Source organism: Podarcis muralis, chromosome 14 (genome assembly GCF_964188315.1).
Source record: "Podarcis muralis chromosome 14, rPodMur119.hap1.1, whole genome shotgun sequence".
Lineage (NCBI taxonomy): Eukaryota > Metazoa > Chordata > Lepidosauria > Squamata > Lacertidae > Podarcis > Podarcis muralis.
Window position 1 is genome coordinate 45,195,786 of NC_135668.1, and position 24,277 is coordinate 45,220,062.

At 43.5% G+C, this 24,277-nt stretch overlaps 2 protein-coding genes and 1 long non-coding RNA gene across 4 annotated transcripts in view; 1 reads left to right on the forward strand and 2 right to left on the reverse strand.

Annotated features, from left to right (window-relative positions):
- Positions 1–1,853, reverse strand: part of CYTH3 (cytohesin 3) — a 77,971-nt gene extending 76,118 nt beyond the window's left edge. The window contains exon 1 of the mRNA XM_077918601.1: positions 1,235–1,853. Coding sequence (XP_077774727.1) covers positions 1,235–1,265 — 31 coding nt within the window. The 5' untranslated portion in view covers positions 1,266–1,853. The remainder of the gene's footprint in view (positions 1–1,234) is intronic.
- Positions 1,854–2,608: 755 nt separating this feature from the next.
- On the forward strand, positions 2,609–4,317 carry LOC144325439 (uncharacterized). The gene is made up of 2 exons (XR_013390589.1): positions 2,609–2,987; positions 3,885–4,317. It is a non-coding gene; the product is annotated as an uncharacterized LOC144325439 (long non-coding RNA).
- Positions 4,318–8,362: 4,045 nt separating this feature from the next.
- FAM220A (family with sequence similarity 220 member A) overlaps positions 8,363–24,277 on the reverse strand; it is a 29,293-nt gene continuing 13,378 nt past the window's right edge. The window contains exons 4-6 of one of the 2 annotated variants that reach the window (XM_028705529.2): positions 15,947–16,106; positions 11,001–11,181; positions 8,363–8,618 (exon numbers count right to left, since the gene is read on the reverse strand). In XM_028705529.2, the coding sequence (XP_028561362.2) occupies positions 8,449–8,618; positions 11,001–11,181; positions 15,947–16,106 (511 nt within the window). In that variant the 3' untranslated portion in view covers positions 8,363–8,448. Of the gene's footprint in view, positions 8,619–11,000; positions 11,236–15,946; positions 16,107–24,277 lie in introns of both variants that reach the window. The other variant, XM_028705528.2, reaches the window with a different exon arrangement.

Sequence of the window (24,277 nt, forward strand, 5' to 3'; positions counted from 1 at the left end):
CCTCCCTGCCCTGCAAAAAAGTAAAAAGCAACACAGTTCTGAGCTGTCTGGATCAAACTACCCAACTCAATCTCTGACATATCGCAAAACTAAAATTGGAAACTGAGAAGTGGGGCAACAAAAGAAGCAAGGGACATGGTGACTGGCGTCATTCAGGAGAACAAGGATCAGTCATCACTCAAATCATTTAAATGGTTAACTTAATGCCAATCAGCCTGTCCCTCAAAACTGTGATTACAATTGGGCTGGTCAAAAGCATAGTAAAAGGAGTCAGCTGTTTCCAAAATTCAGTGCGTGCTTACGGGTGTTGCAAGGAGGACTTTAATCTTCATTGGTGATTGCAAGTACTGTATAGAAACAGGCCAGTACATGGAAGGCAAGGGTGTGATCTTTGTGCTTGGGGTACGTGTCAAGAACAGGAGCAGAAGTCCACTGAAGCCCAAAAAAATCCTCAAGCTGTGTGGAGACTATTGTGAGAGGGTGGAATATATCTGCATACTTGACCCTGTCAATTCAATTCTTCTCTGAATCAAAATGCACTTCACTGACATGACAATGTAATCATGTGTTGTTGGAAAGGATTTTAAACTCCCTCAAGTGCAGAACTGGGAGAGCGAGAAATTGGTACTTGGTTTCATTCCCCACACAGGAATCACACGTACAATTTACCAAAGCAAAACAGAGAGAGAGAGGTTTTTTCTTTTTTTTAAAGTATCAAACTGCACTTCAGGCAAGTTTGCTCTGGACCTCGACAGGAAGGATGCAGCTGATCGCCCAAATCATATATGTTCGCTATGGGGACTAACCAAACAAGAGGCATTAAAATTCGCAGAGCCAAAAACATAAACAAAATAGTGGAAGTCAAGTTGCGCTGGTATAAGAAGCTCTCCAGTTTGTCACACTCTTGGGACCGACACCGCCCAACTTGGAAACCGACCTCACAGGATTGTTGCAAGGATGAAATAGGGCGACCCAAACCAAACACACACAGATCTCTCCCCTGATCCTCCCTGGATGAAGCTGACAGGCTGTTCCCAAAAATGTCTAATGATCCCTGCGTTAAAGGGAGAAACTCTGCACACGCTCAGAGGCACTCTGGTCTCTCTGCGTGTGAGGGCGAGGGGGGAGTCTTCCTTATCCGTGGTCTTCCACACCGCCGCCGCTGCTGCTGCTGCTACGGCCGCCGCCGCCTCATAAAGCTCCCAAACCAAACTCCTCTGCCGCCACTACTCACCGTTTCCCCCTCCTCCTCCGTCTTCGTCCATGTTGGGGCTGCTGGCCGAGCACTGGGCGATGTTAGAGGCGTCGCGAGGAGCCCGTGCGGACTCCTGAGGGGGGCGCTTGGCGGCCGGCGGCTCCGGCTCCCCTCAGCTCCGAGGCGGCTGCCGATGTCCTCGTTCGCCTCGTTTCTCCTCAGCGGAGCTTCTCCGACTGTCGCTGCCGCCCGTCGCAGCTGCTGCTGCTGCTTAGCGAGGCTCGCCCGCCCCTTCTCATGTGACCCACGCAGGGGAAGGGAGAAAGGAATATTATGTGGGAGGGAGGAGGAGGAGAGGCCGCCTCAAGCTCAGGCCCTCCTTCGACGCCTCGCTCCGCCACAAGGCAGCAGTGCCGCCGCTGCCGCTCCGAAAGGCCGGGTTTCCGTGAGGGGAAATGGGGGGCTGCTGCGGCTTCCCTCGGGCGACCTTCGAGGAAGGGACGCCGCCGCTCCCCTTTTCCCAAGGCTGCCCAATCGCTCGGGAAACCGCCGTTAAAAATAAAGCGCATAGTTTCTCTGGGAAGAAGCGAAGCAACCCAAAACCGTCCCCCTCAACTGCCCGAGGAACTCAAAAGAGCGCCCACCTCCGCGAGCGATTCGTTTGAACAACGGCAGCTATTGTTATTCATTCAGGGCGGGTCAGAGGAGCCAGCTCCTTAGGACTAAGGAGGGGGCTTCGGCCCTCCAATAAAATATTGGAGGGTGCAGGGTTCCCCCAAAGTCGGTCGGCATTGCCATTCAAATAGTGCACCGTGTCTAGTGATCGATTATGCGGAGCGGTGCTTGCCTCCCATATTTTATTCAAGTTGGCACCCCTGGGTCGCCTCACGGCAGTTTTAAATTCAAGGTTAAAAACACTTTTCGCCCCGCCTGGGTGTTAACTCGGGCCAAACTAGACGCGAGGTTACTTGCATGGATGTATATGCAAACATTTAGGTGATCAGGAGCGGTCTGGAAGCTGCGGGGATCCAGTTGCCTGGCACCCCAATCTCGGAGCGGTGCGAGATTCCAGGGGATCCCGGAGCTTACTCTGGGTTTATGTTTCCTTTTGGGGTGAGACATAGCAGAGACTAGTGTCTTTAGGGGCTATATAGTTTGTGTACACATATATACTCACCCTGAGCCTGCAGTGGAGGGGTTCACAACATTAGCACCCCAAAAAAGTCTTGGTTTACCCCATAACTGCAGCCAGTTCCAAACTTGGGGCGGTGCAGGCAGTTCCACTGCATAGGGTGCCAAGACAAAGGGGGCACTTAATAATAATAATAATAATAATAATAATAATAATAATAATAATAATAATAATAATAATAGAATAACAACAATACAGGCACCTACAGAGAAGAAAGCAACTGTATGGGAATGAATTACTGTGATAATAAGAAATATTATGGGATTGTGCCCAAAAATTTCCTCACTCAGGGTGCAGTATTAGCAAAGTTAGGGCAGCCAATACATACTACTGTATACCTTTAAAGAACATTCAAACACACTCTTTCTGTGAGTTTACCCCTCACAGATACAAATCCCAGCAACCCTTAACAAAGGACAGAGTCTACAATTTATTTTTTAGGGGGGAGATGTCCTTAAAATGTGCTTTAAAGGTATTGTGTGTACACAGTAGGGCTGACAAGCCTATCCTATAATAATTATTTTCCCTATATTGAGCTCCTTACATTGAGAGATTAGCAAATGATGACTGGAAATGGGACGGGGACTGTTAGTAACCAAGGTAAGATTGTTGCTGCAGCATTAATCTGAAGCGTTTTAGAATATTTCCACGTTTTGTGCTATGTCCAGGATTTCTGTTGTAAGTGCCATAGAAGGATGATATGAAAGGTGTGAAAAACTCTCTCTCTCTCTCTCTCTCCCTCTCTCCCTTTCTCTGTCTATATATATTTCCTTGTTCATAGTTCAGAAACTGCTGGGTCTGACCTTCCTCACAATACCTTTAAAGTTCTCTACTGTCATTTTATTAATCCCTAGAAAGAACTATTCTTTGTTTTTTTTATATTGCTCCTTCACAAATATTACTGCTGTGTTGACACTCTTGTTTAAGTTCAAAGTGTTCCTCAAATATCACAGTTCAGATTTCGTCTCTGAGGGGCTCAAAGATTTCCGATCCTTTTTGTTAGGCCCTAGCTTATTTTTTTCCCAAACAGATCAGATTCCCTACATTCACTTTGTTGCTTTTATTGCAGTTTGGGATTATTTGTTCCAGTTAATTTTTTGTTCAGGGGAAGGCTAATAAAGGTTGAGTAAATGGTTTATTACGCATGTGAGGAAATTTAACATATTCAGATTATATTGAGGAATTTCACATGCAATAATATTACTACTGTATAGTGGTACCTCGGGTTAAGTACTTAATTCGTTCTGGAGGTCTGTTCTTAACCCGAAACTGTTCTTAACCTGAAACACCACTTTAGCTAATGGGGCCTCCTGCTGCCGGCGCACTGCCGGAGCCTGATTTCTGTTCTTATCCTGAAGCAAAGTTCTTAACCTGAAGCACTATTTCTGGGTTAGCGGAGTGTGTAACCTGAAGCGTGTGTAACCCGAGGTACCACTGTACTCTAATTTTGTGTTGTTTACTTAATAGCTGGTAGCTAAAAACTTGTCATTTATGCAGGAAGAGTGGAAGGAATCAGAGGCTGAAGCTGAAGCAGGAGAGTTGGAAGAGGGAGGCCAAGAGGCAAAGATGAGTCAGGCTGGTGAAGAGTCCTCCCCTCCCCACTTGTCTCCCAGAACCAGAAGAGGCATACAAAGGGCGGAGGAGAGGTTGGCTGCATGCAGGCACAGTCTCCGATTACTTGGAAAAAAACCCTGAGCAGGAGGGGACTTAGGCAGCTGTGAGGAGGCAGGGACTTTCAGCCTCAGCAACTGATTTTCATAGAATAAGTCCACCAGGAATGAGCTGCTCTGCTCTTTAGGCCTGACACTCCACCAAGACTGTAGAGATTGTGCTTTGGCTAATAATAAGTTAACTCCAGTTTTGAATTGTGTGATTACTGAATTGCACGCTCCTGTGACACAAATAAACTTATATCCGCTGATGGCTACAAGCCACGTTCATACTGGATCATATCAGATACTCAGAATCTCCAGAGAGTAAATGTGGGGGATTACCTGGCTGCGAGACTGCAGTCACAGTGCATCATCAGGCTCTAATGATGATGATGATGATGATGAAAAAAGTAGTTGAGGTGTGCGGGAGTACTTGAGGGAAGGGACAGGAAAGCACTTGGGGCTGAGTGAGCTCCAACCACTGATATGGTTGGCAAGTGGCTGCACACCAGTGAGTATTATAACTGAAAAATGTAAATGTGTAGGTTCTAACCTACCAGATGTGCACAAAGAAAAATCAGACCTGAATGACCAGTTTGTGATATAAGGTAACCTTCTGGCAGTACCCTGAGAGCTTGTTACACTTGGCAAGCCAAACCATCACAAATCCAGCTTTTCCCTTATGGATCCTACAGGTAGGACCAGCCTTATCATTAGGTGGAATGAGGCTGCTTCAGATTCTACAAAGCAACAAACCCATCTGCTCCGAGGCTAGCTGACTTGAGCTACACATTTTACATAGCTGTCTTTTCCCAAATCCAAACTTGTTTCTAACTTTCTGTTCTGAACCCCCAACCCCACCCCAAACACTTTCAGGTGTGTCAAAACCCATAGCCTGGATAGACATTGCAATCCAGGCAACATTAAGGATCACTGAAGCCCCTTTCTCTTGTCCCCAAATCACCCATCAAGTCTGTCAGGCAAAACCCCAGCAAATCGTCTCATTACTGCTAACTGAGTCAGTCAAACTCATAACACCATAAAAGAACTAAATTTCATTAATTAGCCAGATGTCTCACAGTTGGAGGAAGGTTATTGACAATTTAACAAGCCTTCCTTCCTACATTGTTATAAAGAGTAAACACAACTTTTTAGGGTGGATTTTCCAAATGAATATTAAAATATAAACATATAAGCATAAAATATATATGTTATTGAGCAGCTTCTTTGTAATGGCTGAGCTTCCAGGAAAACATTTAAAATAATCTTGAAAGATCATTAAGCATTCATAGAGAGAATAATGAAACATTAATTCGCAGCATAGAATAACTGCACAACAAAGACTTGTGTAGAAGCAAGGATTGGTTACCATTTTTAAAATCTGTATTTTAATTAAGAAAATGGGACGCAGTCTATATTTTCCGTTAATTTTGCATAAGGAGGAGAAAATCAGCCCAGCATTTCAGAAGGCAAAGAAGGAATTTTGGAGTGGAAAAAAACACTAAATAGAGGAATTTTTCCGAGGAAGCTGCAAGCTTACAGGAGTCAAATAAATACCTGATGAAATCCCACTGTGGTTTATGGTGCTGGAACTGAGATGGATTTGGCACTTTACATTCCCTTTGTGGCCAGAATAGGATTTACACCATCATCGGTGTAGGAAAACAATTCACTATGCAGCCCAGATTCTGATATATTTAGCATGTGGGTTTCTAACTGCTCCATGGCTGTTACCCTAAGAAGACAAGAGTCCTAACCAAGATTTAAAAACTAGGTTGCCCATCTCATTTTGTACCTGGTATTCTGCAAACATCAATGAGAAATTTATGCTAGCATATTTCTGTGATGTTTATTGTTTTTGTTATGATTATGTTTATTACATTTATATACCATATTTTCTTCCAAAGAGATCAAGGTGGTGTACGTGGTTCTCCCTACCCATTTTATCCTCACAACAACCCTGTGAGGCAGGATAGAGGCTGAGGGACAGTGATTGGCCCAAGGTCACCCAGTGAACTTTGTGGCTGAGTGGGGATTTGAACCCTGGTTACTCAGGTCACAGTTGAACAATCTATTACAGCACACTGGCTCTCTTTGCAAAATTGAAACAAGAATGCACTATTCCAGATCATTAATTTTATGTATGCCCTAACCTATTGGCTGCTGATTATTTTTTAATTGTAATTTCAATATTTTATTTCACTGTATACTACCTTGTGATTTCAAATGAAAGATTGCTATGCTATGAACCATCTTTGTAGTCAAGAAGGCTACAGATCAGGGCTGCAGTGATTAGTAATCAGCTTCTGTGGTGCAGTACAGAGGGATTGCAGAGGAATGCAGCTCAAATACTTTTTTCCAGAGCAGGAGCAATTAAGTCATCTGCCAGAGCACCAGGGGAATTGACAGATCCTTCTTTCTCTGGCAAGTGAATGAGGTGGTTATAACCCATTCCAGTTTGTTTGTGACAGATTAGCATAGAGGAAGGCAGAGAATGAGTTAAACAATAAAGCAAAGGTTGGATACATATTAACTTTTCATGGATGGGGTTCCTACTTCATGCCAGCAGTTTAAATGGTCAAGGATGTCTGTGTTTCTAGCTAAAAGCTAAAAGCTGTACTTTGACTGGCTGAAAATATTTCGCTAAAGCTGAACCTGTTTCACAAACTGAACCTATGCAATCGGAAGTAAGTACTGCTGAGCTCAATGGAGCTTACTTCCAGATAACTATGCCCAGGATTTTACATAGTTATCATGCAACGTTACAGCAAGTGGTTCAAAAAGCTGGAGACAGGAGACAAGCCGTCTTTTACTTCCCTTGGCTCTTAAGCCCATTGCATGATTCTTTAATGGTTGACTCATCAGTTGTTGGGGTTAATAACTGGAGTTTCATAGGACAATATTAGTACATTATCGGCATAATGTGATTTCATGGCCTCTCTATTCCTGTAAATGTTACTCAGCTTATGTCAACTGCATCTGGAAGGAAAGCTGTTTTATTCTGGGGCTCATTCTGACATACCTTGGATCCCAAATGCCTTGTGAATCGAATGTTTTGGCTCCCAAATGCCACAAACCCGGAAGTGAGTGTTCCAGTTTGCAAATGTTCTTTGGAACCTGGATGTCAGACGCTGCTTCCGATTGGCTGCAGGAGCTTCCTGCAGCCAAACAGAAGCCATTCCCTGGTTTCCAAACGGTTTGGAAGTCAAACAGACTTCCGGAACGGATTCCATTCAACTTCCAAGGTACAACTGTATTCAGTCCCTCAATCCCACTGCAAAAGGAGTCTGGTATATGAATATCCCAAAACTATGTAAATGTCCATTAAATTTGATAAATACTGGGAACGTCTCCCCCCATCTTCTCTTTTCCACCCCAACCATCCTAGCATCTTTTCCCACTTCTCCCCCAACATCTCAGGTACTTTGCCCTCCCTAAAAATCTCACCTCTTTCCTACTCTTCCACCCTGGTTCATGGTGGGTCCAGGTCTCCTATGAGGAAAGTTTGAAGCATTTGGGACTTTTTAGTTAAGATCATGGAGAAAGTGGAAAGTGAAGAAAATCTGCCCCCGTGGTCTCATGATAGAAGAGGAAGAAGAGTTTGGATTTGATATCCCGCCTTTCACTCCCCTTCAGGAGTTTCAAAGCGGCTAACCATCTCCTTTCTCTTCCTCCCCCACAACAAACACTCTGTGAGGTGAGTGGGGCTGAGAGACTTCAGAGAAGTGTGACTGGCCCAAGGTCACCCAGCAGCTGCATGTGGAGGAGCGGAGACGCGAACCCGGTTCCCCAGATTACATGACTACCGCTCCTAACCACTACACCACACTGGCTCCATGATACTAGAACTCGTGCCATGATGGCTATTGCTCTGCCTCCAACCATGCTTCTGAAGAACATTTGCTAGAAACTGCAGAAGGCAAACATGCTCTTGCACTCAGGTCCTGCTTGCAGGCTTTCCACAGGCATCTGGTTGGCCACTGTCAGAACAGGAAGCTGGACTAGGTGGGTCATTGGCCTGATCCAGCAAGCTCTTCTTATGTTCTCACTTAATTGCTCCAGGCAGGGCAGGACTAGCTGTCACTTATACCCTTTCACCCTTCCCTGTTCTCAGGTTCTCCATGAGTCAATTTGCTCTTGCCCCCAAAGCAGCATACTGTTCTCCCACCAGCAGTTTGTCCCTTCCGTCACAGCTGAGAACCCAGAAATATAAGAAAACCAGGAAGCAGCCACAGATTGAGATAAATAAAATAAAGCACTCAAAACAGAATTGAACATAACCGAAGGAGCACCATTGGTAAAGAAAGACACTCACCTCCCAAGTTTGTGCGGGGGGAAAGCTTTAATAGAAAAATTAAAATAGGTGGTATATTTTCAAAAATTCTACGGGATGTTGTTCAACAAGATGATCAGGCAAACATTTTATTTTCAAGTTTAAATTTCTTTACGTGCATTTTTATAAGGGCGATTATAGTTTCATTCCCAAACATCTCAGCAAGTTGCAAAGGTGTCAACCCTCCCATGGGACTTTCTACATCAGCGGTGGCATTCAGCAACAAATAGCAAATTCCCAGGTGCCCTAAATAGATTTTAAAAGAGAGAGAGAAAGAGGTAAGTGTGTTTTGGCACAGAATATATTTTCTACAACCACCCGAACTTGACTCACACAGAACAATATCAACAGTTTATCTAGCATGCTCTGCAGTAGTTTGACTTCACCCCAAAGGTGCACGCCTCCCTTGTCTCCAGAAACGGATGCCAACAAATTCCAACAATTTAGGACAGGAATGGGGAACTAGTGCCCCTTCAGGTGTTGGTAACTTCCACTATCCCTGTTTGCTGGCTGAGTCTGATGGGAGTTGGGAGTCTCACAACGTTTTGAGTCTCCACTCTTACTCTGGGGTACCAGACAGAGGTCCTCCATCACCCGCTACCTGGTGTGCATTTTTCAATTGTATTGCTCAGATCTCAGGAACTTAATCCAGGTCTTCCAAGACTTTTGATTTTATCTATCTGGTTTAGCAAAGTTTCTTAACAATTTCCTACCTAGCTTAGCAACAGATGTGTGGATTAGAATTTACCAAGTGAAATATTTCAAATTTACCTTTCAGACTTAAAACATGAAAACAGGAAGCATCTTAATTATGATGTCTATGTTAACACGACCTTTAGGAATATTAATGCACGTTTTAGAATACTTGTGATTTATTCATTTTTTGTCTTTAAATTTTGTTGTGGTTTGAAACTGTTGGGACTTTAAGGTCAGGGCAGGGACAAGACTAGATGTTCTGGATTTAAAAAACAAACAAACAACCTGACAGGTATGTGTGGTATAGTATGTGGCATGCATGACAATTTTCCAGGTCAAACAGGGCAGACAACAAGTATTCTGAGATCTACTTAACACTGTCAATGTAGACTGCTTCTCCCTCCTCTACACCTGAATGATAAAGGAACCCAGCACTGGGAGCAGATAGAAACTTTTCTAAGAGAGCTCCTCTAAGATGGCAGATGTGCTGGAGTAGAGTTCCCAGTGTCCCTATTCTGCAGCATATTTAGCACTGTGGTTTATGAAACTGACCTCTCCACACACACCCTGATGCCAGGCATGCAGTCACTGTGTATTAATGTGTATTACATCACTTATAACACAATCCGATGCTTACGGAAAAGAAACGCCCACTGAGTCAAGTGGGACTCACTCCCAGGTAAACAGGTATATAGGATTGCAGTCTCACCCCCAGAGGTGCACTCCATTGCCTCTCGAGACAGACGGATGCTAACAACAATAACTTAACTTTTAAAATGTGGTAAGCCGGCACGGCTACATTTGGGGATCTTCCTGTCAATTTTATTCAGTGGGGCCCTAGACATTTGCCCAAATCCCTGCCAGGATGGCACCACTGCCCAAAGCTGTTATTTGCCCCATTAAGACCTATGGATAATGGCATGCATATGCTTTCCTTTAGGGAGCAAATGGGTGGGAATGATTTTCTCATCAGGAAAATGGCACAGGGCAGGATCTTTTTTGCAAACTGAGGGCCGCATTCCCTTCTGGGCAACCTTCCAAGGGCCACATGCCAGTGGTGGGTGGTGCCAGATGCAAAAATAGGCGGAGCAACACATGTAAAGTTTACCTTTGTGAAGTTGGCTAGTTTCTACCAACACCCCCTCTCTTAACCTCCATCCAGACATGCAAGATGCATGGTCAGAGTTCAGGAGCACATTCCAGCTAGGCCATGGGTAGGCAAACTAAGGCCCGGGGGCCGGATCTGGCCCAATCGCCTTCTAAATCCAGCCTGTGGATGGTCCGGGAATCAGCGTGTTTTTACATGAGTAGATGTGTCCTTTTATTTAAAATGCATCTCAGGGTTATTTGTGGGGCCTGCCTGGTGTTTTTACATGAGTAGAATGTGTGCTTTTATTTAAAATGCATCTCTGGGTTATTTGTGGGGCAAAAGTTTGCTGGAAAAGTTTGCTGACCCCTGAGCTAGGCAATCTCAGGGCATGAAGCGGGGCCAGGGAGGGGGTGTGGCCTGGGATGAGGGGGTGGTGGAATTGGGTACTATGACACCCTGTGCAAGGCCAAACCCACCCCCAACCCGCCTTCCCAAATGCAGGTAAGGGGGTATGAGGGCTCTGGCGGGGTCCTAGAGCCCTCCCAACGCCTTCCCAAAACTGGGGAAGCGCTAACTAGGCTTTCCACCCAGACAGAGAGACTTGGTCCCCAATCCTGAGATTCCCCCACCCCTTGCATAGGGAGAAAGGGTTGAAAAACCTCCTCCAACTCCCAATTTCCCCCCAACACTGGGCTGCTTCTATCTGACCACAATCTCCACTGTTTCCTCTAATTTGGCCGTACGAAAGAGGGGCAAAACACCTGTATTACTCCTTGCACTTGTAAAATGAACAGAACTACCTTAAAATCAAAACTTATTTAAAAACAGGTTTGAAGCATTACCGTAAGCAATAGCAAGATGTAACGCAGTGGCCCCATCGCACTGTGGATTTGGGACGTTCACGTTAATTCCAGGGTAATGCAAGAGCGAAGACACGAGATGCATTTTCCCGGTGTTTACTGCGGCATGAAGTGCTGTGTTTCCATTTTCTGCTACTTGGTTTATGTTGGGCACAGGAAGAGCCTGGAAAATTAGCAGGAAATACTGCTCACCCACCGAAGCAGAGCTAAGGGCCAGCTAGAATAAAATCAGAAAGCCGGCATTTTGTGCACTTTCCTACATAATCTCCTATATATTTGGGGGGAAATCTTGCAAGTTATGCATTTGCACACCTCTTCTTAAGATAACGTAAGCGTATTTTACACGATGGTTCATGAGATCAAGGAGTTTTCACCTATGTTTGGATACAGTTGGACACCATTTAGAATGAAGATGGCAAACTAAACCTTTCAAAATTGCACTGATTTTTTGGTTTCTTAGAATTCCTGAGCAACACTGCTAGTATATTGTACAGTGGTACCTTGGTACTCAAACAACTTGGAACCCAAACACTGCAAACCCAGAAGTGTTCCGGTTTGTGAACTTTTTTCAGAAGCTGAATGTGCTCCGTTTTGAGTGTTATGCTTCCGATTTGAATGCCACACTTACGTTTTGAGTGTTATGCTGAGGTCTGTCTGTTTTTGCTATTTATTTTGCATTTTTGTTTTTGAAGCTCTTTTTTTTGTTTTTGTGACTGTGTGGAACCCAGTTCGGCTACTGATGGATCGATTGTGTGACTACAGTACATTGTTTATTGCTTTCATTTTTTGGATCAATGGTCTCGTTAGATAGTAAAATTCATGTTAAATTGCTGTTTTAGGGGTTCTTTTTAAAAGTCTGGAACGAAGTAATCCATTTTGCATTAGGTTTTGGAATGCTTTGGTTTTGGAATAGACTTCCAGAACAGATTAAGTTTGAGAACCAAAGTACCATTGTACAGTGGTGCCTCGCAAGACGAAATTAATTCGTTCCGCGAGTTTTGTCGTCTTGCAATTTTTTTTGTCTTGCGAAGCACGGTGTCGGAAAAGTTTCGGAAAAGCTTCAAAAATCACCAAAGTCTTCAAAAACCTCAAAAAAGGCTACCACACCGCGTGCTATGAGTTGCTCCTCGAAGTCAAGTCGCAACTGTATTAACAGTGTTAAGAAAAAGGAAACAAACTTGCAAGACGTTTCCGTCTTGCGAAGCAAGCCCATAGGGAAAATTGTCTTGCAAAGCAGCTCAAAAAACAAAAAACCCTTTAGTCTTGCGGGTTTTTTGTCTCGCGAGGCATTCGTCTCGCGAGGTACCACTGTATACTAATAGCAAACTCATTCTGTGAATGTAGAGCCTTATGTAGCCAAAACTGCACACATCCACACCAAAGGAATTATCATCAGGCTTTTGAGAACCCTGATTTCCAGACATATAAATATTTTTTTGAGGGGGGAACCCTAAAAACAGGTCAATAAGGACTGAGCATACTCAATGGACATAGAATGCTGGACTGGACAAAACCCAAGGAAGGGGAATAAAAGAGCTCTCCCAGTAAAGAATATGGTTGGTTGTAACCCTAAACAGAAACACGCCATGCTGCAAAATTTTGTTGCTGGACCCATTTTGTCAATGCATTAATTTTTTTGATTTCTAGGTCACTTTCATCTCTAATTCTCATTTGCCTTGAAGTTTTAAAACTAAAGTAATTTCCATTTCTAAACCACCTAGAAAACTCATGGAGAAATAAGTTTTGTTATTCAATTAGGTCTTAATGTAAAAATACACCCCCCCCCCAAAAAAAAACCCACCTCACCTCTCTTCAGATAGGCTAGATGTTGAAATAAATTTAACTACGTAAGTACAGCAGCATCAGAAATCTCATTGACGGTTTTGGAGTTTTACACTTGGGGATTTGGAGCGTATAAAGACTTGCATTTTAAAAGATTTACAGTGAGATAAATCAAGCCCTTGTAGATCACAAAGGTCCAACTGGTACTGCGTCTCATTTCCTACAGTGCAGAGTCAGTACCTTCTGGGAAGTCCACATTAAAGGCATGAAGGCAATTGCACACATTTCTTGCTGGCCCCCAGGAACTGTTATTTAACAGTATACTGCTTCTGAACCTGGAGGTTCCACTTCACTATTGCAATGCAGCAACAGAGCGTGGAATGGGGCACATCTCTGGAAGATCTGAAGCTTCCCACACATGAAGAATCAGGTTCAATTCCTGCAATCTCTAGCTAAAGAGCCCGAGATAGGAAAGATCCCTGTTGAAATCGTGGAAAGACAGCAATACGCAAGGGAAGCAATACTACTCCAGACTGTCATGACTCAGGGTACGGCAGTTTAAAATAGAACTGTGCATCAGCACGGGAGTTACAGAATTCCTGCTAATCCAGGCACTAGGAAGCAATGCCTGCTTAGGAGGCAACAGCAACCTTTTTACCCTTTACCCAAGTGACCTCACCACAAAAGGAAGTTCATTCCCTTCCCTGTGGAGCACATAGCTTTCTGGACTATCAGGAGTTTAGAAAGAGAAGCCCTGTCTGCCTTTGCAATGACAGGACAGGTTTATCAAATGAAATGGAAAAGCAAATGCCATATAACAGTGGTTCCCAACTGGTGGCCTGAGGACCCCTGGGAGTAACCCACCCAGGGGGTCTGTGGCACAATTCACATAACAAAAACTACCCTAGAGACATCCATTATTTCAAAAGAAGGGTTTCCATGGCCTGGCTTTTGAAAAACAGGGGGTACACAGTACTTGGCTAATGGGGGACCACTGCCGTATAACAAAGATCTGGCCCAGAAGGCCAAAAAGGTTTCCCATCTCTATCTCCCACCACCACTGGCAACCTCATGGGCCAACTATGACAGGCGGTGGGCCCGCTTGTCAATCACCAAACACCTTAATTACATCAGATGGTTGACAGGTGGGTGATGGTGCCCACCTGTCAAGGCTGGCCTGTAGAGGTAGGGGGAGGAGGGTTGACTTCTCCATGCACCAGCTGAGAGATCAATCCTGCTTAACGCTGGTTTTGGGTGCATGAGAGTAGTCCCAGCCTTGTTTTAATTTCCACTTTGATTCAGTTCTCATTTTGTATGTGGGGAAAAAATATTTTCTCCAAGAAGCAACAGAGATCTAGTAATGGAGGGGGAGGGGTGGTTGGCCCTTTGCTGCTTTCTCGGATAGAACCTCCAAGTTCAGAGGCAATATACCACTGAGTAGCAAGAGAGGGCCAGTCCCTTCATGCCCTGTGCTTTTTGGCTTCCTGGAGGTATCTTGCTGATCACTGTGGGAAGTAAGATGTTGGACTAAGAAGTTAGGTCTTCAGTCTGATCCAGCAGAATTCTTCTCAATGTCTTTAAATGCTCAGCTTTGCACAGCTTTTGTATCTAAATTTTGTGATAGATGAACGTAGTTGCAGAAAAGAATTGGGGTTGAAATGGAATGAGCTGGAGGAGGGACCCAAATGCGAGATGCAGGACCCAGAGGAAGAGTGGCTTGGATTTTTCATTCTCCCTGTCACTCCATCACCCTGCTCTCGCCCCCACCCCAGGTCAGCATTCCATGCCAACTGAGCATGCTCAACTTGTATAACCTCCTCAGTAATTGTTGTCATCATCACCAACGCCACCATTTATGAAGATAATGATGGCTCTTGATCAAGACGATGACCTCTTGGGTGTTAAGAAGAAACAGTACCTCTGCAGAGCCTCTCAATACTTATGGCATCTACTGTAAGTCTGGTGTCTTATAAACTCTTTTATAAGAATTCCGATTGCAACATTGGCCTTTTTCTGTTCTGTGCTAATCTTGCCTAGAAATAAGTCCCACTGAACTCCGTGGAACTTACTTCTGAGTGGATAAGCCGAGGAATTCACTGTAAATTACTTCTGAGCTTATTGAGGAGCTCATCTCCCTGTAATTCACGCTTCCAAGGAAAACAATTTCCGAGAGATGCTACTGAGTTTGGGAGGCAGACGTTTCCCTGAACTAATAAAGTTGACACCAGCTTGCTTCTGCAAAAAGACAATTGCAACACCATGTGGAATTTGAACAATCACCACTCCATAAACCTGCACATTACCCTTGGGGGATAATGGATCAACAGCTGTGCAGTTTTCAGAAGCAGCCATTTAACTCAGCCTCATATCCCTGAAGGTTGCTTCACACATTGTAGTTTCAGATGTGTACCAAAGACATTTTAGGTTGGATATGGGGAGTCTTTGGTCCTCCAGATGTTGCTGAAGAACAACTCTCATCAGCCCCACCAAATATGCTCAGTGGCCTGGGATGCTAGGGGATGTCGCTCAGCAACATCTGGAGGGCCAAATGTTCCCCTCGCCTGCTTTAAGTACCATATTTTTCGCTCTATAAGACCCACCAGACCACAAGATGCACCTAGTTTTTGGAGGAGGAAAACAAGAAAAAAATATTCTGAATCTCAGAAGCCAGAACAGCAAGAGGGATTGCTACGCAGTGAAAGCAGCAACCCCTCTTGCTGTTCTGGCTTCTGAGATAGCTGCGCAGCCTGCATTCGCTCCATAAGACGCACACACATTTCCCCTTACCTTTTAGGAGGGAAAAAGTGAGTCTTATAGAGCAAAAAATACGGTAGATGGCAAAACATCTAAAGTGTAAATGTGGCATGTTTGCAAATTCACGTTATCACAAAAAATGAATCCGAAATTTTTAAAATCTAAAGGAATGAGAGCACAGATCAGAATCAAAGTTACACCTAAATAGCAATTTACAGTGCAATCCTAGACAAGCTTACTCAGAAGTAAATGTAATTCTCTCCCACATGGCTTACTCCCATGTAAATGTGCATAGGTTTGCAGGCGTAACATCCTCCACACCTCCTGCTTTATAATAAGAGTTTCAAAAACCTAAAAAATAAATGTAAATGTGAATCTTCTGAGTGACTGACCATTTCAAGGAAATAATCCAAGATCTTTGACTGATCATATATAGTGGCTAAAAAGATTAGATTTCTGTTCTTTTCATCAGCAACACTGAGATCAAGCTTCTGGCTTCTAACAAGGTAATCCAAGACATCTGCATATCCCAACTGAACTGTCTGTAAAGCTCTGAGGAGGGGAAAAAGCAAATATGTTAACAGTTAACACTGCTTGGAAAAGAAGACAGAAAGGCAAAACTATTTCGATCATTTACATTCCATGCAAACTGATTGGACACTTTCCAGTAGCACCTTAAAGACCAACTAAGTTAGTTCTTGGTATGAGCTTTCGTGTGCATGCACACTTCTTCAGATACACTTTCGTGCATGCACACGAAAGCTCATACCAAGAACTAACTTAGTTGGTCTTTAAGGTGCTACTGGAAGGATTTTTTTTTGTTTTGACTATGGCAGACCAACACGGCTACCTATCTGTGATTGGACACTGTTATGTCCGATCAACAGCCAGACTCCAAAGAACTATGCATTTAATTTGGTATTTTCCCTCCTAAGCCAGCCTCCCTTTGGAGAGTTTCAACAGCAGTTTGCAATAGGAGACGGGAGTTCAATGTCCCAAGTACAGGTGATGGCAGTGAACCAACAGGGTATATATATACATATATGAGAGCCCTTTGGGTAAACACGAAGTTTCCTTCTTCATCTTACCCAAAGGTTTTTACATATATCTGAAGACATGATCAAAGAAGATCAGAAAATAACCCCTTGGCTCTGGGTTCACAACTAAAAAGGCCCTGCTCCTGGCAGAAACCAATTTCATTCATAAAGCCCTAGGGAAAGTCAGGCTTCAGATCCAGTCATCTCACCCATATCACCTAGATCAGGGATGGGGAACCTGTGGTTGCTCATACGTCACTGAGTTCCAGTTCCCATCACTTCAGCCAGCATGGCCAATGGTAAGGGATGATGGGAGCCAAATCCAAGGGCATCTTGTGGGTCACAGGCTAGCCACCCCTAACCTGTGAAGCAAGTCTCCCACTGACTTCAGTGGACCTTGCTTCCATGTAAATATGCTTACGATTCACACTAAGAGATGTATTGCCATGTAAGTTTATACCAGTGTTGGCTTGCTCAATGAGTAAACCAACCTTACCTAAAAATATTTTTTTGAAGTACTTAACTGATTTGAGAAAGTCAGCATGTTTTCTTTAATAATAGCAAACGATAAGGAATGTATTGTGTCTTCATATTATTATTATTATTATTATTATTATTATTATTATTATTATTCCAAAAGGTATTAGGAAATAATTTACAGTTACACTGTATTGTCTCTTTCAATTTGATGGTGTATGTACGATGGCTAGGTTCTATGTCCACTGTCAGAGCAATTTTGTCTCTGAATTCCAGTTGCTAGGAATCACAGGAGTAGGGAGTGCTGTTGTGCTCAGGTCCAGCTTTCAAGTTTCCAATAAGCATCTTGTTGGCCACTGGGATGCCAGACTAGTTGGGCCATTGGCCTGATCCAGCAGGATCTTCTCACATTCTTCATCAATATACAGAATGAATTCAATTCAAAAGCCTGTTTCAGGACAGCAGGATTTATACTGCTGCTGGAGAATAGGTGGAAACAAAGCAAAGAAAGCAGAAAGACCCAACGTCCTTCATTTGAAGAGAAGACTCCCTGGAAAAGACCCTGATGTTGGGAAAGATGGAGGGCACAAGGAGAAGGGGATGACAGAGGACAAGATGGTTGGACAGTGTTCTCGAAGCTACCAGCATGAGTTTGACCAAACTGCGGGAGGCAGTGGAGGACAGAAGTGCCTGGCGTGCTCTGGTCCATGGGGTCACGAAGAGTCCGGACACGACTAAACGACTCAACAACAACAACAACAACAACAACAAGCAAGTATACTGTTTCCAAATCAATGACCAGCTATTTATAGACAAGACTTGAAAAAGCAATTTGTCTAGTTCAGGGGAAGGGAACCTGTGTCCCTTGAGATGCTGTTACATTACAACTCCCATATATATAATTTTTTGGTTACACAGCAATCTCAGCATGTGTGTCTGCACATTCTCACACAGCATCCACAGTATTATCGTTCCCTCATATAGTTTTCCGTCTACAGGAGAAACTCCTCCTGCATACTTGTGTCCAGGGCAGCTGTCTACCAGTTCCACCTGGTACACCAGTTGAGACCCTACTTACATGCGCACTGTCTCACCAGAGTGGTACATGCGCTGGTTATCTCCAGCTTGGACTACTGCGATGCGCGCTTACATGGGGCTACCTTTGAAGGTGACTTGAAAACTACAACTAATCCAGAATGTGCCATCTAGACTGGTGACTGGGAGTGGCCGCCGGGACCATAGAACACCGGTCCTGAAAGACCTACATTAGCTCCCAGTACGTTTTTGAGCACATTTCAAAGTGTTGGTGCGGAGCTTTAAAGCCCTAAATGGCCTCGGCCCTGTATACCTGAAAGAGCATCTCCACCGCCACCGTTCAGCCCAGACACTGAGATCCAGCACCAAGGACCTTCTGGCAGTTCCTGCACTGCGAGAAGTGAGGTTACAGGGAACCAAGCGGAGGGCATTTTTGGTAGTGGCGCCCTCCCTGTGGAATGCCCTCCCATCAGATGTCAAGGAGATGTATAATTATATATCTTTTAGGAAACATCTGAAAGCAGCCCTGTATAGTGAAGCTTTTTGAGGTTTAATGTTTTAATATGTTTTTATATATGCTGGAAGCCGCCCAGAGTGGCTGGGGCAACCCAGTCAGATGGGTGGGGTACAAATTAATAATGATACTGATACGTGGAACATCCCTATGCATACATGGAACATTCTCATCACAAAAGAGAAGAAGCTTCTGCATGAGTAGGAGTCCCTTTCCCCAAGGTCAGGAAGGCTAGAGCTTGTTCCAATTGGATGTCTCCTCCACATTGATAAGATTGAGATCTGCTAGAAGGTCCTGCCCCTGAGGAGACCTGAGGTTCAAGGTCTGGGCAGGGCTGAACGCTGACAGAACTCCTGTCTACCTGGCTCTGATTATTCTTCAGCAGTACATCTGCTCCTTCTTCACACAGGGACAGGATACAAACGCATTTGAGGATTGAGCAACATCTAGGAATGCCTGTGTATGTCTGCAAACCGTGCTGGACAGAAATCGCTAGGGCCGCTCTAATTATGGTCATTTCTGAGCATCGTAGAATGAAGGCTATGCATGTTATATCAAGTGACCTGAAGGGGCACACAAGTACGCTAGCTTGGTAATAGCCTAGAATTAAATAAAATCAGTAGGTGGATGGAAGTACTTCGGAAAACACTGAGATCACAGTGAATTGCTCCAGGCTAAATAGCCTGATCTCTGTCAGATCAAAAGAAGCTGAAAACTTCTCTGACAAGGGCACGCCATCTTCAGAGCTTTTCTTTAACCCATGGGCGAGCCTAAATCAAAGACGCCTAGGACGGCATAATTTCTAGTGACTGATATTAAAATAAGGCCCACAAGGATGTTCTCCCAGTTTTAAATGGTATAATTTTAAATATAGTATGGCGATCTTATATGCATAGGTGTATTTATATACATTGGCACTTTCTAAGCAAATTGCAATGGTTGGTGGCTGATGCAAATATCTGCCTATGAACCATGGATGAGAATAAATCAACAAACCCGTGGATTCTTTTAACTTGCAGATGAGAATCTGTACATCAAAGGAAACCAAAGCTGCTGCTGACAGCAATTCCACTCCAATGCAACCTCACTGTCAGCATGTCACAAGGTGGAAGCGATTCAATACATCTGTTGCAGCAATGCTGAGAAATCTGGGGCACTATAGAGACAAACTGATTTATTGCAGCATGAGGTGCCACAGGCAACAACCTGCTTCATAGGAAGGGGGGGATCCACACCTTCCTGGTTCTCAATTGGGCCCTGATCAGAGGAGGTGTTTCCATTTGCTTCTCTCTCTCTCTCCCTCCCTCAGTAGTCTTACACACAGCTAGTCAGACTCTTCACCAGCAGCAGTAAAGCTTCTGTCTGGCATAAAAACATATGCTTCCTAGGGACAGCCAGCTGAAAACTACTTTGATTTTTAGAGCCTAACTTCCTATGATGCTATTGGGCAGGCAAGAACTCAACTATATCAAACTCCTAAAACGAACACCATTAGCTGTACTGCTGGATAAGTGTTTAATAGTTATTGCATTTGTATTTGTTTAAAAATAAATAAAAATTTGTTTTAAAAACACTCCCCCCCCAATACCAAACTCCTAACTCCAGCTCTACCTGCATCCTTTCTGCCGCACAGATTTATATGGTGGAAACCAGATTTATTACCTGACTTATTCAACAAGACATTCCAGGAGAATATTATTGTGCAGCTGACAAAGTCCCAAAGTCAGGAACAATGGGTGCCAGAGGAATTGTGCTAGATTGGGGTAGCCAATGTGATGCCCAATGGAAGCTGTGGGACTCCAACTCCCATCAGTCCCCATCAGCATAATCCCTCATCAAATACAGATTAAAACGTGGGGTTTCTGGAAGTTTATTTGTGCATTTCAATTGACAGGCCATTCTTTTCTCTTTTGAAGTGCACAGTTAACTATTTGTGCATGATTCTAACTGGGGGCGAGTACGTTTGGCTAACAGGATATAAGATTTTCATATAAATGTGCAGGGAAGCACAATACATATGGAAGCATGAGGCATATGGGGACACTGGCCTCTGCCAATGCATAATGTGTGAATGTGTGAAGAGAGGCTTGGAACACAACAGAAAACAGTTGACCAGATATGTTCCAGTACCACATACATGAGCTCCCTCTAGTGCATTTTGCTAGAACTGGCCTCCTGCACAAAGGAAAAGCAACTAATGTAGTGTTGCTCGTAGCCCTTTCAATACCATGACTTTGCACCTACTTTAAAAATTTATTCTGTATAAGCACATGCTCTATGGACCTCTGAAATCTTCAATGAGCAAGGCAACCTCAAACTAAAAGCAAATCATACCAAGACTAGTTTTGTTATCCCCCCCGTGAAATTTCGCTGCATTTCAAGCAAATTCATAATCGCTTTGTAAGGGAGGGAGGGCATTCTCAATCTACCACAACTGGCTCACTGGGTTGGGTGTAGCATCTATGCCAGCTCTCCAGCAAGTGGGTAGCTGTTGCTTACTGACAGGAAGAGGGGAAGGGAGTGGGGAGGTCTGTGCCATACAAACACACTGGCAGGACCAATCAGGTGTTCCTCCCAGTGTGTTTGCACTGCACTGACCTCTCAGTCGCTTCTGCAATCTACACAGACATATTTCCCCCTTGGTCCACCACATTCAATATTTTATAACTATCATTAGATTTCATTTATCACCCTTTGCTATACAGTCCCAGGGCAGGTTACAACTTAAAATTCAATATGAAAAACAGTTCTTCTGGGGTGGAGGGGAGAAGATCAAAAAAATATTTAAAACAGTTTCAAAAACCAGAATACCAAGAGCCAGCAGAGCTTGAGGATTATGCTTGTATTTGGTAGGCCTTTATGATCTACCTTAATAATCGTCCCATCTCAATGTAGTCTCCCCGCAAAGTATGAATTCATCTGGAAGCAGCTTTAATTAGTGTTCCCCCCTATTTGTTTTCCTCATCCATGATTTAACTCATCTGTCTATTCCCCTCCCCACTCAATTATTTCCTTACAATAAATAATAATTATAATAATAATTTATTATTTATACCCAGCCGATCTGGCAGGGTTTCCCCAGCCACTGGGCGGCTTCCAGCAAAATATTAAAATACAATTTCTATTAAAATACATCTTACAATTAGATGTCAATGCTCTTTTGTTGGCCTTTTATTTATTTCAGTATATTAAAATCTATACTTATGCTATTTTTTTTCTTCTCTTATATACCTGCTACATCCACGATGTGCCTTGTTAGTTTTTTAGTCTGTTCATTCCTTTCCAAAGATGCATAGCCACTGAACTAAAAATATACAGTTTATTTATTTTTTAAAAAGGAAATACTATGATTGACTGGTAAGATTCTAGTTCAATCCTTGGCATATCCAGTGAAAAGGATCAGGTACCAGGCGGTTCTGAGGACTGGAGAGCTGCCAATCAGAGTAGACAATACTTGGCTGGCAACTCCCTATGAAACACACACAGAGTGGTATTTGATTTTTTTGCTCCAGATTTCTGACTACCATCACTGCAGCCACCACCTATTGCAAACTGATTTTGAAACTCTCCTTGCCAAGAGGTAAAGGACAGACAACTATTTGCAGAAGGCCCCACAGAGCTTGTTCCATCATTTATCTACTTATTTATTTCATACAGTTTATACACTGCTTGATTGTAAAAAGCCTCAAAGCGGTTCTTTGGACCCTGGACAGTGTCAGTATATTTGCCCTTTCAACTTTATGTGACAGCAGAAAGACAGATTGAAAAGGATAGCTGACAGCAGTGTTGTTTCCTGCAGAGACAGACAGAAGAACGACAAGACTGGGAAAAGACAGGAAAAGCAAACTGGTTCTGGGTTTTCGACCACAACTTTTTATTTCTCTTTTTCCACGCAGCTCAGTAAAAACCATCCAGCAGCATTTCGTGTTCAGATTTTATATATTATGCTAATTGCTATGACAACAGTGAGAGAGAAATTTAAAATTCAGCAGATTCGCAGGTTATATATAGATACTTAAAAATGCTGCAACATTTTTAATAACATTGAATTTGACCTCTATCTCCCTCCTGTGGTGCAAGGATGCAATCCCACCATCAGCTTCTGGAAATTTGTGTATTTGTACAGATACCAATGCACTCCTGGGTTGCAACTCTCTTTTAAACATAGTTTTAATGTGGTACATGAGCCCCCATTCATTAAGCTATTTTTTAATAAAATGCGAAAATCTAGAAAGTTGCTGCATCTCTTCAACAGTGGTCCAAATAAAAATCTAGAACTATTACTAGAGAAAGCTGTGAGCAGAAGTTATAAACATTTTTTTGATAGGAAATCCAGTGGTGCACAGGCACAGCATGTGCAGAGGAATCCCATAATGCTCACTGGAGCTCTGTTTCCCCATCCCAGTGCAAAGGCATGGGGAAAACACTTCACACAAAGCATAGCAATTAAATTTCAGTTGTATCTGAAGAAGTGTGCATGAACACAAAAGCTCATACCAACAACAAACTTAGTTGGTCTCTAAGGTGCTGCTGGAAGGAATTTTTTTTTATCTTGTAGCAATTAAAGGACTTGCTGCCACAAGGCATTTTGGAAATGGGCCTCAGGGTAGGTTTAGAGGTTTTGAAAAGGGAATTGGACAAAACTAAAGAAAAGAGACTAGGCCTAAAAACTCCCATGCTCCCAGGCAGTGTTTCACTAAATGCCAGTGGCTGGGGCGAAACCGTGGGAGAGCGCTGTCATTGTCATGCCTGGGAAGTACCAGGCTGGCCACAGAAAGACTCAGGATGCAGGAATGGGTGAACCTTTGATGCAACCCTTCAAGGTTCTTATGTTGTTATGCATACAGACAATGCCAGGAGGCAGTGGAGAAAATGAGTGGTCTAAGTGCACCTCTTGTGCTCCCATTTAACTGATGTGCACTGATGGGGCTTGGACAGATATACTGGAGGTGCGAATCTATTTTGTCTTTCATGCTGCTTAGATCTGCAGTTCTGTCAAGGGATTAGGGGGGACAGAGGCCTGGCAGAACTCTCCCGCATTTGGGTACTGTGCCCATGTCTGTCTGATTTGAAACCTTGACGTTTTAGCATCCCACCCAGCGCCCCACTGTGCATAGAGGGAGAAACCCAGAAATGCAATTGGCTAAGCTGTGCTGAGTAAGAAAGAACATCAATCCATTTCAATAGAGTCCTTGCACAAATTCCATTGGTATTAATTAATGTTGCAGATAGGATGCTGATTTGAGAAGTTGCACCCTTGAGGAGGAAGAAAAAGGAACACACACGGTTTTGTTCTACAGAACATACAATGCTATGTTAGTTTCTTCTATGAAGCAAGTGAGTATTGGTCAGTCACGTACAGCAAATATTTCAGTCATGCAAGGCTTCACTGTGAATTAGATATGTAGCCTCTATAAGCATTACCAACTTATATACTACATTCTAAAAAGCCTTCCTACATACTTGTGTGGTTATTAAAAAAAACGACTAATAAGCAAGACCATTGACAAACATCAACAAATCATTATTGTGCTGTGATTTTTGGCGTTGCATACAAAATTTAGTACAGGCACATATTCAGTTCAAGCTTATATATATATATATATATAAAGCACAACATAACTTTAAGACAATGGCCACAATCCACCAGCAACCATCTC